The 14,336-nt window shown below is 29.4% G+C and overlaps 1 protein-coding gene across 1 annotated transcript in view; it reads left to right on the forward strand.

Annotated features, from left to right (window-relative positions):
• Positions 1 to 14,336, forward strand: part of LOC143229899 (tyrosine-protein kinase Src42A-like) — a 44,798-nt gene that overhangs the window by 20,160 nt on the left and 10,302 nt on the right. Inside the window, exons 2-7 of the mRNA XM_076462761.1 lie at positions 4,426 to 4,547; positions 4,938 to 5,101; positions 5,727 to 5,895; positions 8,722 to 8,880; positions 10,820 to 10,998; positions 12,602 to 12,758. Coding sequence (XP_076318876.1) covers positions 4,426 to 4,547; positions 4,938 to 5,101; positions 5,727 to 5,895; positions 8,722 to 8,880; positions 10,820 to 10,998; positions 12,602 to 12,758 — 950 coding nt within the window. The remainder of the gene's footprint in view (positions 1 to 4,425; positions 4,548 to 4,937; positions 5,102 to 5,726; positions 5,896 to 8,721; positions 8,881 to 10,819; positions 10,999 to 12,601; positions 12,759 to 14,336) is intronic.

Consider the following 14,336-nt stretch of genomic DNA (forward strand, 5'->3'; position numbering starts at 1 on the left):
GAAAAAGAGAACATGTTTACAAAATCTAGTATACTGCTTTCTTCTACATCAATGTTAATGTTGTAGCCTACTTTTACGTATTATTGTTTCAAATAGCCGGGAATTCGAATTTAGAAGTTAATTGAATGTGTGTATGTTTTTGTTTGTTTTTTTAATTTCTCGCAAAGCTACACGACGGCTATCTGCGCTAGCCGTCCCTAATTTAACAGTGTAAGACTAAAGGGAAAGCAGCTAGTCATCACCACCCACTGCCAACTCTTGGGCTACTGTTTTACTAACAAATAGTAGGATTGATCGTAACATTATAATGCCCCCACGGCTGAAAGGGCATGTCGATATGTATCACATTTATTATACTTTCCAACAAGATTGATACACACAATTTTCTTTCTTAACACAAATATATTTTTAATATACAAACAATACATTTTATGAAAATGGCTATTATAAATGAGGATTTATATGCAGAAGTTGTACAAACTTACAAGCTATGATAAGTCTTCTATCCGGTCTAGTACTGAGTATTTTATTTCTGGTCCAGGTCTACAAAGAGTGAATTAATTTTAAGTTGATATTCTTACATTTCGTTTAAGCTAACTAGCTGTCTATTCATGGTTGGCTCATTTCGCTTACAACGAAGATATTTAACGACCGAAGTTAATTCACTAATGTTGAACGGTTTATAATGTTCTAAAATCTATAAGCGTTTCTGGTCAAATTTATAACGTTTATTCGTATAAACGTTCTTGTAGTTTTCTGATTAATAAGCGTTTATTACAATTAAAGCTTCCAAAGCTTATAGTGTGACGTCTCCCGCGTCTTTTGATAGTTACCTTTTATACTTATTTCACGAGGTTCTCCTTAATTCTTTAACAATATTCTGAGGTACGCTAGTGTTTTTGTAAAACATATGCTATTGATTCTTATACTCGAGAACTTTTACAAATTAAGAAAACAGACGGGAATTGCGCACTACATATTTAACAATACAAGTTACATACATTTCTAAAATAATATACTAAACTGAAACAAACATTTGTTAAAATAATATTAAATCCTTTACAATGTTTATTTTGAAATTATCATTTGACTAGTCTGTGAACTTAGGAGTGAAACTAGAGAAATTATGTATCAATATACCATTCATGCTGTATTCAGCATCAACAAGGTCTTTCTAAAACACCTCCATGCACATTGAGTTCACTAAGAAAGGAAACGCACAGACAATAAGTTCTTAATATTTTCATTAGTTTGACTTTTGGTTCTACAATACTTTACAAACACTTATCAGGTAAATACGTGTGCTTTAAGTATAAAAATAGTTTTTGTCAAAGATGAGATTAATACGAGCTCATAAATGTAACAGCCTAATTTTTTGAGGAAAAATACATTGTGCCTATAAATATACAATATTCTGCAAAACTAGTGTTTTTCTATAGTTAATTCAGTTCTCTCAAGAGGGAATTGCGTTATAATTTGTTAATAGTACAATAATCAACCAACAATAAAGTTTAATCATAATTTGTAACTAATTGATCTTGTATTGAGAAATGATTGTGTTTAGACTATAGAAGCATCTTAAAGTCTGTTTTTAATGTGATATGTAATGGAAATTTTATATACTTGCCAATGAAATAACGTGTGGTCATTTTAAAAACTATTAACCATCTTAGAATTCATAATTTTAGCCATTTCTCCAAAATCATTCTGATTGAGTTGTGTATTTATTTTCTCCTTGTGAAATAAGTTGAAATATATATATGAAATATCAAACGTTTTTTTTTAATTCTTAAGAATTTGTATAGTATACCAGTTTTCTTAATATCAACTTGTTTTACACCCAGAATAAATCTGGGTCGGGTATTTAAGTCAAGAATGTAAATAAACTTCTTGTGTGTGTAGGTATGATATTACAACCATTTTTTACTGCTTCTTTATTCTGTCAGTTTTAAACAAACATATTCATGTAATCTTTATTTGGTGAAAGTCTACTTAAGTGTTTTGTGAATTAAAGTGCTCATAAATGAGCTTGAAAGCTAGCAGTACTAAATATAGAATGTAGGGTTAGGGACATTAGGTCAACTTAGTATTCTTTATAATTTTGTTTTGAATCCTAATACACTTTTTATATTGGTGTTCCATATGTTCTTATTTCTAATTTGGATTTATTTTGGAAAAATTGAATGTTTTTTCTTAGTTTGAAATTTTGCTGGTGTTATTTCAAGTTAACAAAGTATGATATCTGTCTTCATTATTTTAACTACTCTTTAAAACTTGTAACATACAAGTGGAGATCTTGTAGTGAAGTACATCTCTCAGGAAGAATCATTTCACCATATTCTCTTGATGGAATCACCATTTTATTTTTTGAAACAGTTTCTTTTATTTGTTTCTGACAGTACTAATTAATGTGATGTGTTTTTAGGAAATTATTTCAACAGATTTTATTACATTCAAAAACTTATTTTGTAACACATTTTATCTAGGACAATAATTGATATTAACTTATGATCAGTGTAAGTTTCTCACTTATGTCTAGACTGAAAAAGCCAACCTATTAATGTGAGCTAGATTATCAAATACATATACAAGTATTTATTGTTATAATTCTGTCATTATTTTGTGTAGAATTTTAAAATTATTTGGTAAATATAATGCAAAGTCAGTACACCTAACAATTAACAGACTACTTTATTTCTTAAACATTTGCTACATAATACACTAGTACACAGTTGTATGTTTAAATTTACAAATAATAATTTCACTCTCATCAGAAATTTACTAAGTAATAGCACCATGAATAACACACAAATAAACTTGTATTATTTCATGGCTAATTTGTTTGGCCAACTAAATGTACATGGTAATTAACACTAGCTCAAATACTTCACTAAATGATTGGAACTTTACCAACTGAAAAATTGGCTTGGTGTGTCACTGATTCTTGTATATATAATGTCCTCTTGTTAATAGATGCTCCACAAAATTTCTCAATTTTCAGTATTCAAGCCTTTTATTTTCATTCTATATGGAGTTAGGATTACTATAAATCTCCTAACCAATGTTGTTAAATAACAGTGTATGTTAATTAAGTTTTCAGTACTACCCTTTGATAAGCAATGGTCTTGTTGTAATCTTTCTCTTGAACATGCAAGTTTTTCTTGATAGTTGAAGAACTTTCATAACACTGAAATAATAGCATATTAGTTTTGAAGTAGCACTGGTACATATATATCTGAGGACCCTTTGAATAACAGACTATGGTAATGTGGCTATTGTTAATTGAGTAAATATGGTCCATCAAGTGTTGTATTTATTAATTTTTGATGAATCTCTCCTAATATATAAAATACTATGTTCTTGCACTTTTTATTTGAGAACAAATAATAGTAGCTTTCATCAGTGTATTCTTCCAACAAGAAATATAGTCCTTCAGTCACAATCACTGCATTTGTTTAGTCTTCCTAGTTAATAAATACTTGTTCATAATAATATTATTGTATATAAATAATACAAGTAGTCTTTTATCTTTATATAATGTAGTTATGTTGTCTTTTAGACTTCTTACACTAACATGAATAGACTTGCTTCATTGTGCACAATTTTAAAATTATTTTGTAAGGTTTTTTATGGATTTGAAGCCAGTATGGTTGGTTTTTCTTAGAAGCAGTAGGTTTATGCTGAGAAGAAATGTTTATTTAGGAAAAACAGGAAATTAGATTTAAACTACACTAATTTAGTATCGAACCTACTTTTACTCTTTCGTTATTCATAGTCGAATGTTAGTCACATAGAATATGAGTGTGTGTGTTTAATTCTGAAAATATACATGTATACCTCTGATAATACTGAAGTTATTTGTTGGAATACATTAGAAAAATGAATGTGCAAATGAAAATTTGTGACAGTTTTCTGTGATATATTGTAAGAATTTGAAGTAAGTTTGCGTATAGGAACCTAAAATTATCTTGACTACTACGCTACAATATTCTTTTGTTACAGAATTTAATTTCAGTTAAGATTTGTAAATTATTTAGCATTTACATATTTTATACAATAAATACAAAAATAATAATTGCATCAAAACAGTAAATAAATCTCTCATCTTCAGATGAATAGCTGATCATACAAATTACACTTCAGAGATAATTGAAGTGACACTGAAAATTAGTGGATGTTAATCATTTTGATATATTTTACTGTTGAGGCTGTATTGAACGTAATCCAGTATATGTATGTGTGTGTGTGTACATATAGAAACATAATTAGCTGGAATTCAAGTACGTAAAAGTTCGAATCAGTAAAGGGTGGATATTGAGAAATAAATAATTTCTAGTTAGTGAATGTGTTCAGTTAATAAGATTAAGCTTTGATATAGGTTTTTCTTAAGATATTTTGTACTAAGACTATTTTTTTTTTATGCAGATGGTATTTTGGTAAGATTAAAAGGATAGAAGCAGAGAAAAAACTTCTCTTATCAGAAAACGAACATGGTGCATTCCTCATCAGGGACAGTGAAAGTCGACGGAATGACTATTCTCTTTCTGGTAAAATGTGACTTGTATCAACATCCTAGTGACATTTTACAATTTTATCAAATATTTAGAATGACATTGTAATGCCTAGAAATGTGCTTGTTATTCAAATAATGCTTTAATCATTGTACACCACCTTTTTAAATATTCAGTAGATTCAGGCCTGTATAAATTGTAGCTGTTTGATTGAAAATTCTAATGTTTATTTCTTTCTGTTTTTCTTTTCATGCTTATAATATGCTAGAATTATGTCCTATACACTATTTTGACTGAAATAACTGAAACATGATGGAATGTAGTATTATAGTTTGATTGATCTTTAAATCTTAGAGTTACCTTAAATGTTGTATGTCATTATGATGAATTATTAAGAATAATTAAGTTGAAGTGGTGTGAATTCAGTGAAAGATGGAGACACTGTGAAACATTATCGTATCAGACAGTTGGATGAAGGAGGATTTTTCATAGCTCGTCGTACAACTTTTCGTACTCTTCAGGAACTTGTTGAGCATTACAGTAGCGATCCCGATGGTCTGTGTGTGAACCTTCGGAAACCTTGTGTACAGGTAATTAAAGAAAGTGTTACATAGATATAACTATAATATATTCATCAAGCATATTGTACAGAATGGAAAGTTATACTTAAAAAAAAAAAAATAAAAATTGCATCTTTCATGCTTATCAGTTTCTCTGAATAGTTGTCTTTTTGTCTATGTGGAAGTATTGGGGAACACTTATTACATAACAGAGTTAGATTTATTGAACTTTTGCTATAATGATCTTGACATGTTTATTTCTGAAAATGGTTTTACACACATGTTTATTTCAGAAAACAGTTTTACACACAGTTTATGAATTATACAAGAAAAGCTTGTGATTGAAAAGTATATCAAGCCATTAATATATCATGTAGAGATTGTTGAAAGGATCATCTAAATGTGTATCATGAGCTTGATGCTGTAGTGATAGCTTTAATAATCCAAATAATTCTATAGAGCCTCAGTTGAATAAAGATTTTGTCTTAGAATAAGTCATTTTGTGAATGTGTTTTAATCTTTGGTAAGAAAATACTTTGTGTGGCATAAGTGACAGTCGTTACTTACCATCAGTAAAGCTGTTTTCTTTCTTAGCATGACTGCATCATATTTCAATGTAATTTTTCAACAGTTTTTCTTTCTTTACTGTCCACAGGTAGAAAAACCAACAACAAGTGGTCTTTCCCACAATACCAGAGATCAGTGGGAGATAGAACGTAGCTCTTTAAAATTTGTCAGGAAGCTTGGTCAGGGCCAGTTTGGTGAAGTTTGGGAAGGTTTATGGAATAATACTACTCCAGTGGCTATCAAAACTCTAAAACCTGGTACGCACACTTCAAGGACTCATTAGTTAACTGGTTTGAAACTGACATTAGGCTACACACACAAACTTATGTGACAAGATTGCTTTGACTGACATGTATCCTATAATGTGTATATATTGGTGGTAGTAAATATCTTTGGTAAATTAACTTCATTGAACTGTCAGTAACAAGATTCCCATGCTGTCGCTAATATCATTCTCTCCTTCAGTTCCTGATTGATAGTTTACAGGGTATCTAACCAAATCTAAGTACTCCTGAACTTCCTTGTATTCGGTGATTGCAATGGTTATATGTTTCAGGTTACCAGTAAACATAACAAGGCATTTGTGTGGAAAATATCAGGTTTTGAGTAATGTTCTTTTCATGTCTTTCTTCTTTTTGAATGTTGACTTTTGAACAAGAATGTAATTTTGATTTGAAGGTTGAAAATACTTTTGTGCATTAGAAAAGTTTCAAATTTCTTTTGTGGAATAATTATAACCTCCAGCTTTTTTTTTAGCAGTTCAAGTTTTTTTGTATTTTTGCTCTAAGGATTGAAATGTGTGATTGACATATTTCATTAATATATTAAAATACTTCTGAGGGGAGTGACCACTTTGCAAGGCCTGATTTTATGTAAAACTTGGCATTATGTCCCAAGGTGGAGAGTTTTTGAGTTTTGATTGAACCAGCAGTACACATCAGTGTTTTTATGTCTGAATTAGCATTGTAATTTTTAAAGGACATAGAATATTGCATGTACTCCAAAACAAAATTGGATACTGAAAACAAGGTAAAATGTAAACAATATTAAACTAATATCTTGAGTTTTTAAATGAATATTTGCCTTTTGTTATTATCTTATCTATCAAATTGTGGTAGCCTCTGCTTATGGCTATAAATAATTAAAAAAAAAAAAGACTGTAAATGATTTATCAGAGACCTTCACCTTTCAACATTTTCACTGTTACATTTGTCAGGCTAAATATCTTGTTTTGCTAACAATATTTTTGGCTAGATTTAAATCTATTAAATATAGTTTACTTTTAATAAACTGTAAATCCTCTTATCTGCGTGTGTTTCTATACGGTAAGCTTATCAACAATATTGAACTGATAAGGATTCGAGATCTCTGAATGTTTTGTTGTCACTTACTATTCTCTTTACAATACAGTAAGCATATTGTTGTATTCTTGTATGCGATTTCTGAAGCTTTTAAAGGAATTAAACACAGATTTTTAGGAACAAAAATAATGTCTAAAGAACTATAAAAACATTTCTAAATCTGTGTTTTATTCCTAAATGTTTAAAACTTCAGTTAAAATTTGTTTGGTTACCCCTACAACAAGATACTTCAACTGACAGCATTTGGGCCACACCTGGCCCACAAGGGAAAATCAAGCAATATTCTGACAGTCAGCACAAACATTATTAAAAATAAATAAATAAATAATAAAAAAAGAAATTAACATCACAAATATATGAATAATGTCTTTGTGTTATTTTTGTATCTCTCAAAGCAATGTACTCACAACACCACCCATTTCTTTTCATTATACTAACATTGCTCTATAATTACTATGTTTATTAAGAATGTATGGAGTGAAATACTTTGACCTGTCTATTCATAATTTTTTTTTTTTCTAATTTGGTCTCTTAGAAAAATAATTGAAGAGTTCCCTATAATAGGAGCTCTAGCTAGTATCTTAAACAATTATAGATTATTACTCAATGAAGTAAGAACTGTAGTAATAAAACAATTTTCAGAGAAAGAAAATCACCTGCACAACAAGGTGTTAAAACCCACCTTTGAAGATCTAATTATTAATAGAAAGTATAAACTTGTGTCTTGGGATAGGTGGTAAAATCGAAAAATACTGTGTCACTTATAAGCTATATTCATCAATGCTGCTTAAAAATTTTAGTTGGATAAAACCTTTCTCTTTGAAAGTTATGCAAAATGAGTACTGTAAAATGACAAAATACTAATTCTAAAATATCAAGTTAAAATAGCTGTTATTTTTACATGCAGATGTGTACTTCTCTTCTGAAAGGTTCTGGCTGGGTGTGAAAAGATTACTGTAATCTTTTATTAGAAGTCCCTCTACTTATTTGTAATAAAAAAAAAAATCCCTCAAAATATGCCACAGGAACAGATGTTTCATCCAACTCCTAGACTCAAATCTAAGATTGTAGGATATCACAACAGAACTTGTACTGACTCAAAAGTTTAGTATAGATACAATCCTTTTTAATCTTGGCTGGGAGAAGACATGCTTCTCTTCTAGCAGTCATGTAATTATGAATGACATTGGATTATTGTTTGTTTTATCAGTTTGAGTCTCTCCTTCACTGTTTGTGTTGGATTTATTCACAGCAAACATTATCTCTTAAATGCCCTGACTGTGGAATTTAATATTTTACTGTTCATTCCACTTTTATCAGAGAGTACCACACTTGCAATAGTAGATAAAAGCTGTGTGCTTGTTTAAAAGGTTATACCTGAGCAGCCTTGTCTGCATATTGGAAAATTTCTTAGTAGCTCTTAACTTTTAATTGCTTTATTTATATGTTTTAATTCTTACTTGAAATTAATAATAGTTTGCAACAAAACATTACCACATTTTAATAATAGATTCCACAGAAGCTGTCAACATTTTTTATTGTTATATTTGCTTCTCTACTGCTGAAATATTTTGTTAATTTACTGTAATAATATTTTGGTTCATGACTTTTTAACTTTTGTTTGAAATTAAAAATTGACAGCCATGTTGCTACTAAATATTAGTATTGTAATTTCCATAGAAGTTCTGATTTCATTAAAAGAGTTAATGTTATCATGCTTAGGAACTATGGATCCTAAGGACTTCCTTGCTGAAGCTCAGATCATGAAGAAGTTACGCCACCCTAAACTTGTACAGCTTTATGCTGTTTGTACACTTGAAGAACCCATCTACATTATCACAGAGTTAATGAAAAACGGTAGCTTGCTGGAATATCTTCAAGGTAGGAAGCTTTGTAAACTAAAGATTAGTTGATAAACAGATAGGATTTCTATATTTTACCCAGACGCATCTTCTCTAATTATATATTTTTATCGGCCTGTCATGGCTTGGTGGGTTAAGGTGTTCAACTTGTAATCTGAGGGTCACATGTTCAAATCCCTGCCTCACCAAACATACTTGCCCTTTCAGCCATGTGGGTGTTATAATGTTACAATCAATCCCAGAAACTACACTTCAGATGATGCTTTATATCCACTTTAGGATATCTTGATATTGTGTAAAAGAATGTAATGACTTGGTGGTTTGCACTATATTTAAATATAGTTCAAGAGATTTTATGGTTTTTTTTCATACAATTGTGTATTCACACAAGATCTTAAGAAAGTCCAAAGATTGGATGATATCTCAAGTGGAACACACAAATATTGACAGTTATTTTCAGGTTTAAGTTCCTCTTTTCTTTTTGTTACTACTATGCCATGAGTGTAAAGAATGTAATAATTAATTTAATTTTCTTTATTCCGATGGGATTGTATTTGAAAAAGTATAGTTTTTTTTTATTTCTCTTTTTCTTGCTCAAAAAGGAAGTTTTGTATTAACTTTAAAATTTTGGTTTTTCTGTCGTTTAGTACTTTTATATATATGTTGAGTATATCCCATGTTCTCTCCTCATTTGATCATTTAAGTGAAACAGAATAAGTGAATAACTTAAATGTTTATATACACTCAGTATATTAAATGAATTATAAACACCCCTAATGCACATTTATCTGTTCTATCACCACAGAAAGAGGATTAACTTGTTTTTGATTGTTTGGGTGTGTAAGGATAATCAGTAACCATTTTTAGTTATTAAAAGTGTGAGCAGTGAGGAGCCACTTGCTAACCTCCATCTCAGATTGTAATGTAACTTGACAAAGTTCTTAGCATAGTTTTAAACCAGTGTATTGGTATTCTGAGGGAAAGTATTACAATTTAGAAATTATTATTAAATTGATTTCTCCTCTGCACCTTAATGATGATTTTAAAACAGCACCAAATAAATAAGTTTCACCATATTGGTGTGATAATTTTATGGTGTTAGCTCTTTTAAACTTAATATGGTGATTACTTGAGGAACTGAGCCAAATAACAGTTCATTGAAAATAAAAAACTAATTGAAACTACAAAGGTATTTTGTTAAGTGGACATCCATAATGTAATTGTAAAGTATCTTGCTTTCTATGCATATTTCTAAAATAACCAGTCAAACCTGTGTTGTAATAGTACTATTTTAAAAAAAAAACATTATTTTTTCTGATTTTTAGGTTTAGAGACTAGAATTTAATATAAGTGATTTTATTTTAGGAAAATAATGCTTTAAGGTTGTTTGTAAATAAATATTTGGGTTTAGCAGTTTTATCTCTAGGGTTATTCATTTTACTTTTTGTTTTTTAAATTGGAGCAGCCTTAGAGTATAAAATAATTCTTTTTTAAATTTCTCAAATATTTATGTAGACTCTGTACTGGAAACAGATAAAGAAATATTTTATATATAAACAATAATAATATTCCCAAAATCAACTTTACTGTATTTTTAGTGCTATTACCTGTGGCTCTGTGATGAGACATGATTAGTTATGATGAAGCAGTTAAAACATTGTTTTATTTAAGCTATTTATATTAGTTCTCTTGACATTGCCTTAGTTACATATAATAAGATTTTAAAAGGTCATCTGATAAGTATCATGTTGATTTTAGTTATCTTGACTCTATATGCTGATAGTCTTTTTTTTTTACAAGATTTTGTTGATAGGCTGTTTTAAATAGTACACTTAATATTGAGAAGAGTATAGTTATTACTTGATAGGTAGTAATTTATTGCTAACAAAGTTTTTTAGTGTGCATATCTTTGTTTATTAATATGTGAAGCTTACACTTGTACATCAACTTTTATTTAGGAAAAGGACGATCTTTAAAACTTGCCCAGTTGATTGACATGGCGGCCATGATTGCTGGAGGCATGGCTTACTTAGAGACTCAGAACTACATCCACAGAGATCTAGCTGCCAGAAATATTCTTGTTGGGGAAAATAACTTAGTGAAAATAGCAGATTTTGGTTTAGCTCGGATCATCAAGGTAATGAGTTTGGATTAAGGAGATATTCAAATATTTAGTAATATGAAGATCTGTGTGGTTTGGTAGATTATTAATTGGAATTGTACAGTTTTTTTTAAATTATTTTTCAAATATAATAATTGCTTGAGTAAGTGTTGTTAATATATTACAGAGTTGGATAAAATTAAAGCACAGAACACGTGATTAACTAATGTAATGATTTTATTGTTGTTGAGAAATATGCGTTGAAATAGAAAAATGTTCATTGGACTGGGTAATGTAATGTATACTTTTTTAAATCAAAGGGTACATTCTCCATTTATTGATTATCTGAAAGATCCTTTTTTTTTAAATAATCCATGAAGTAATATTGTTTAGGATTTTTTAAGTTTATGAATGAAGCATTAAAGGTTTAATTGGAAGTTATATATATATATATATGTAAACAGATTTCTAAGTAATAATATATTCATAAAGTTAGAAAATATCTTACTTTATATTTTACACAAGTTTTGTAACTTCAAAATAAGTTGTTAAAAGATTTTAAGAATTTTGGCTTTCCTGATGGAAAACATATAGTTTTCATTTTTGGTCTTTTGGCTCATAAATAAACATGATAAACCCAGTTTTTGTGCATGTGCTTATAACTTCTCAACCCTTTGCAAAATACTCCTGGAAGTTACTGTAAGATTCAGTTAAAGCATGGAAAAAATTTACTTAAATTTACCATAAAGTTTCACCACCATCTAAAAAGAAGTTGCATAGCTTAAAACCAAAATAGTGTAATTATTAATTAATATGAAGATTTTTGACTGATAAAAACATTTTTATTTACCAATGCTTTAAAGATCCTAGGTTTTGGAATACAGTTATTTTGTTTTCAATGAAATCTAAAAATTAAATTTATTTTATTAGCAATTAAATATGCAATTAAATTAGTATCAAAATCTGATGATCAGAACTTTAAATGTAACAGCTAAGACATTATTATAGTTTCATTTCGTGTTCGTTTACTGACTTTAGTATATTTCATTACAAGTGACAGATTTTATAGTAAAGAACTTTTTTTTCAGAACAGGTATACAAAGAGAAGCTTTTATTAAGATTTTAAGATTTTTATTAATAAAGTCGAATAATCCCACAATTAACGAATATTCAGGTACATCTGTATTTGTATTTGATCATTACTCTCCATACATTCCTGTTCTTAAACAAATATTTTATGAACAGTCTACATTTTGTTTTTTATATGTATAGATTCTTTATTTGGTTCTTCTGTGTAGTCATAAATAAATAATTTGTCAGTTCATGTAGACTGGTATGAGATGCACATGCATAAGCAACTGCTATCAATTCTAAAATTTAAATACATTGTTACATTTTGATTTAAATACTAAAACATTTTTGACTGTTAAAACTGGTGGACTGGAGAAAATTTCACTAATGATCAAAACAAGCTGTTCTAAAGATAATTTTCCATACTGTAACAAAATATAATATGAAAATTTGAATTTACAATTTATTTTTTTTAGTATTTTTGTGCAAATAGGCAGTAATAATTTATGAATCTCCAATTTCAAAAAAAATGATGAAATATTAAAAAGACCTTTCTTTATGGTAATAGGAAGATGAATATGAAGCCAGAGTTGGTGCACGGTTTCCTATTAAATGGACAGCTCCAGAAGCTGCTAATTACAGCAAATTTTCCATCAAGTCTGATGTCTGGTCATTTGGTATTTTACTGACTGAACTGGTCACTTATGGAAGGATACCCTATCCTGGTAACTAATGACTCTTTTTTTTATTTTCAAATTTTTTGTGAAAATAAGTGAATTTAAATGAACTCTATCTTTAATTGTTTGTCGAGCCATGACGCTTTAGTGCATTACCTTTCAATGGTTACAGAAATCTTATTATTATTCATAAGTATATTTTGTTTTTGTTATTGGCCAGGTGGTTGCCTATAAAATAAAATGTGACTGATGTGTGAAATAATCAGTTTAATTGTGTTCTGACTAAAAGGAAGAATAAAAAAACCCACAAAACACATTTCAGTAATTGTTTTGGTGTGTAAAGTAGTTCTGTTTTGCTATGAATGAAAATATAAGTCAATCATTGTCTATAGCCAGAAAATTACCATACTAATATGAATGGGATGTCGCAAACCAAAACTTGGGTAGTATTATTGTGTAATCCCTGTATCTGTAGTTTTTAAAATTTAAATGAGTAGAACTGCCCATCAACTTCCACCTTTATGCTTAGCAATTCAGTTTTCTGCAATGCTGTTTTATTATTACATTTATTTATACATTTACCATACTTAAGTTCATTTTTAATGAGACTGCACTTCATAGGTGTCAAATTAATATTGTAACTATTTCCTTTGTACAACTTTTATCTGAACTTAGAACATTATTTTGTAAATCTGCTATAGTTTAAGAGAAAATCATTTTTAATCATCAGAAGTATATTAACTTACAATTCTGAGGTTTTATTATCCATTAATGATATACACCATTAAATATCTCCATACCATATATTCCTCCATTGTAATTTATTTTCTTTCTTTACATATATTTTTTTGTATTCATATGATAATTATTTACCTTTAGTCTATTTTGTTGCTTTTAGCCTATTGCACACAGTATTTAAAACTGTTTAGTATTCAAAGTTAGCAGTCGTAATCTGGGTGTTAAAAAAAGAAAACAAAAGGTGCTTTTAATTATTAGGTTGTCCAGAAATAAATGTCGTTTTTGAACTGTGAAGTTTGGAAAAGTATAAACCAGTGTTGTAAAACATGCTTTAATCAAAGTAAACATCAACACACTTTTGCCAATGTGTAACGATGCTGTTTATGTCCCTACTGTAGAAATCAGAGTTTCTATGGTCATTGAACTCCCTGAAAGTTTCTTCTTCAGCTACCTAGTTTTGAAAGCATTTATTGTTTAAAAAGTTGTCAAAGCGCTTGAAAAATGCAAATCTGTAGGGGAAAGGTCTAGGGAATATTCGGGTGGATGAAGCAGAACCTTGATTTCCAATTTGTTCAATTTTTGGAGTGTCATCCTCAACAGGTCTCCATATTGCCAAATTTGTTGATCTTCAGTCAGCCCATGCAGAATTCACCCACATTGTTCGTCTTTCCAATTGCACTCAGGTGGTTGGCAATGCTTGTGCCTAGCTTTTCTGCAAGCTCACGTGCTGTTGTGTGAGGGTCTGTCTCAACTGCTTCCCTTAATGTGATTTCATCTTAGGATGGCTTCTTTCCACGACCTTCATGGTCTTCAAGACTTTCATCTCAGTGTTGAAACTTTTGAAACCAACACTGTGCTGTACATTCAGTAACAAATCCATGGCTGATT

Source organism: Tachypleus tridentatus, chromosome 10 (genome assembly GCF_004210375.1).
Source record: "Tachypleus tridentatus isolate NWPU-2018 chromosome 10, ASM421037v1, whole genome shotgun sequence".
Lineage (NCBI taxonomy): Eukaryota > Metazoa > Arthropoda > Merostomata > Xiphosura > Limulidae > Tachypleus > Tachypleus tridentatus.